At 34.6% G+C, this 2,990-nt stretch overlaps 1 protein-coding gene across 1 annotated transcript; it reads right to left on the reverse strand.

Annotated features, from left to right (window-relative positions):
- Nucleotides 1–333: 333 nt before the first annotated feature.
- On the reverse strand, nucleotides 334–2,493 carry LOC309512732 (H-2 class II histocompatibility antigen, E-S beta chain-like). Its single transcript, XM_082188456.1, has 5 exons — nucleotides 2,354–2,493; nucleotides 1,798–2,070; nucleotides 1,066–1,347; nucleotides 871–984; nucleotides 334–758 (listed from the first exon to the last, which is right to left on the reverse strand). The coding sequence occupies exons 1-5, from the start codon at nucleotides 2,421–2,423 to the stop codon at nucleotides 736–738; spliced, it is 762 nt and encodes a 253-aa protein (XP_082044582.1). The 5' UTR covers nucleotides 2,424–2,493; the 3' UTR covers nucleotides 334–735.
- Between the last annotated feature and the right edge of the window lie 497 nt (nucleotides 2,494–2,990).

Genomic DNA, 2,990 nt, shown 5'->3' on the forward strand with positions numbered 1-2,990 from the left:
TCATTAAGTACTTTTCTGTTCAGAACAGAGAAAATATCAGAATGTTTATGGATGACAGCTAAGTTTTTAATAATTATTACAAGTCTAAATCAATATTAGTCTGCTTAAAACCATTTGTAAAGAAAAACTTGTTTGCTTAAAACCATTTGTAGAGAAAACAAAATGGCAGAAATATACATATAGAACATGAAAATCAAGAAAATGTTAATCTCGACATTTTTAAAGTCAGCCTCATTAGGGGACAGTTTGCTAATAAACTGTTTCCTAAGACCAATTAGATGCAAATTTACAAATTATTGATCAGTTTTCTTAAAGCAAAGAAAGAAGAGTTAAAAAGGCTCATCAGGAATGCTTTAGTTGTTTCATGTATTCAGCACAGCAACAAAGACTTATATCTTAGTTTCAACATTCACAAACTCTTTGCTTCATATTGTGTACAAATAGAGACAAACTTAGCAAGAACAATTATCTCTATTATCTCTATATTTTATATTTATCTATAGGTTTTATGCTATATTTATATCATTATTGTTTTCCTTGTTTTAAATTTTAGAAATAAAGGATCATCAACTAAAGGATTGTGGAAATAAGACCACAATTATAATTATAATTGTGTAATAAAGGATAAAAGCTTCATTATCAGTCCCACTTGCAGTCAGAATGAGAACCTGAAATATGTATACTTATTAATCATGTTGTACAAGTTATTAGCATTTATAGAGAAATCAACCATCATCAATGGGGTACTAGGATCCTTCCTGTCAAAAAAAAAAAAAAAAAAAAAAAAAAAATTCCTTACAATGCATGTATACAGGGATGATTTAAAAATACTAATATCAAACTGAATTATTCAAAATCATTTTGACTAACCTGTTGATTTCTTCTTGTAGTAAATGAGTCCAGCAGCTGCTATGATGATTCCCAGCACCAGACCAGAGGATCCAATAGCAATTTTGTTCCTCTCAGACTCTGGAAGAGACGTATCTGTCGGGTACACTGGTGTGTTAAATTATGCTGCCCACAAACATATTACTAAAATGACAGTAGGTAAGTATCTCCTCTTACCCCAGTCATAAATCATGGGTTTATTGAAGCTGGCATGCTCCACCACACAGGAGATCTTCTCTCCAGATTTAGGAGTGTATTCCAGTTCAGAGTGAATCTGGTAGTACCAGTCTCCATCAGCCATCTCCATTGTTGAGGTCACTTCAGATGTCATCAGTTTACCGTCTCTCAGCCAGGACACTTTGATGTGTGGAGGATAAAATTCATATGCGCTGCACATCAGTACAGCTGGATGATTTCCACCAGCCCGCGTCACTGAACTGAGCTTAACATTTGGTTTCACTGTATTAAGAAAAGCAGCATCCTTGATACACAGCGTGTATACAGTATAAATATATGTCTATGTCCCCATAAAACATGGAAACCCAACCAACATGTGTGTGCTCAAGTTTTGTATGATGGGTAGGTTTGCGGTTAGTGTAAGGGGATGGAATATACAGTTTATACAGTATAAAAACCATTACATCTATGGAATGTCCCCATTTAGATAGCTAAGTAAACATTTGTGTGTGTGTGTGTGTGTGTGTGTGTGTGTGTGTGTTTGTGGGGATGGTTTATTTGACAAAAGAAAGGTCAATTTGAGTTTAAGTTAAATTTGAATGATTTTTATTCACAATAAGTTTTTCTGACATTTTCTGATATTAAAACATTCTTTTAGTAATTATTTTGTAGTTACTAGCATATGCTCTACATGTTGACAGTAAAGATGAGAGAAGGGTATGTGCCACTTACCTGATTTCTCACAGATAGCTGAGTCAAACACTTGAGCATTACCTTTGCAGAACCAGTCCACAATAGTTCTTTCTCTCTGCACTAAAGGGCCACTGTTCCAGACCTCCGCAAGTTTCATTCCATACTCATTAAACCCCACAAATCTCCCCAGAGTGCTGTCAAACTGAATGTATAGATATTTATTGAAATAATAGTTGTTAAAATACACCATGTCACTGATATTAGAGGAGCTGTAGATGCATCTTGACATACGGTATCGGTAATATACATTAGCTGAAAAAGAATGAACACAGAGAACAAACTGTCAGATAAATGTCAAGAAGAAAGAAACAGAAGAACTTGGATGCATCAGTCAGTTGCAGTACAGGGTTGTCTTTATAAAAAGTACTTGTCAAGTAATATTTCCCTTAGAAAGTCCATCACCATTAGAATGAGTCACCCTTCTTAAGATAATGTTGCACCACTACCACTACTACAACTACTAATAACACTTACAACAATAATAGTGCAATTATTGTTATAATTATATTACTTCAATACCGCTCATGTTACTTACCACTTTCTGCTACAAGGAATGCAGCCAGTGTCCATATGAGATGATAACACAAGAGCTTTTGCAGTGGCATTTTCACTCACACTAATTCCCAGCTGAATGCTGCCAGTGCTTTGTTCATGTTCGTGAGATGGATGTCTGAGATAACTGTTAGTGCAGGTATAAGTGTCAAGTGTTGCTAGGCAACATACTGCTTTCATTTTACAACAAAAACAAAGTCAAGTTATTAATCTGATGAATTGTTATATTATTCAGTGACCAATTTAAATATAATCAGGTGTCCAAGCACCGAAGTGTAAGGGTGTCAGAAGTCCAAAGGGTGTCAGATACCATAATTCCCAAAATTGACAGGATTGTCCCAATCGTGCACTCACCACTACACATCTGTCTGACACTAGGTGACGCTATAATATGTCAATTTGCATTTTGGATCATAACTTTGAATAGTAACTTCACTATTTACTTTGAGTTTGGATACTTAAAAAACATGGCCGCCAGCAACCAATCAAATTTCAGCAGCTAATAACATAAAATTTGAACATAAAATTATAAAAGAATGCCAGTTTTCCCATTCATTTTTTGTAAAAATATTGTATAGGCTCGCTAAAGACCTGAGGTGTGTAACAGTGTAAGTATATTT

Source organism: Leuciscus leuciscus (assembly GCF_965113295.1).
Source record: "Leuciscus leuciscus genome assembly, chromosome: 13".
NCBI lineage: Eukaryota > Metazoa > Chordata > Actinopteri > Cypriniformes > Leuciscidae > Leuciscus > Leuciscus leuciscus.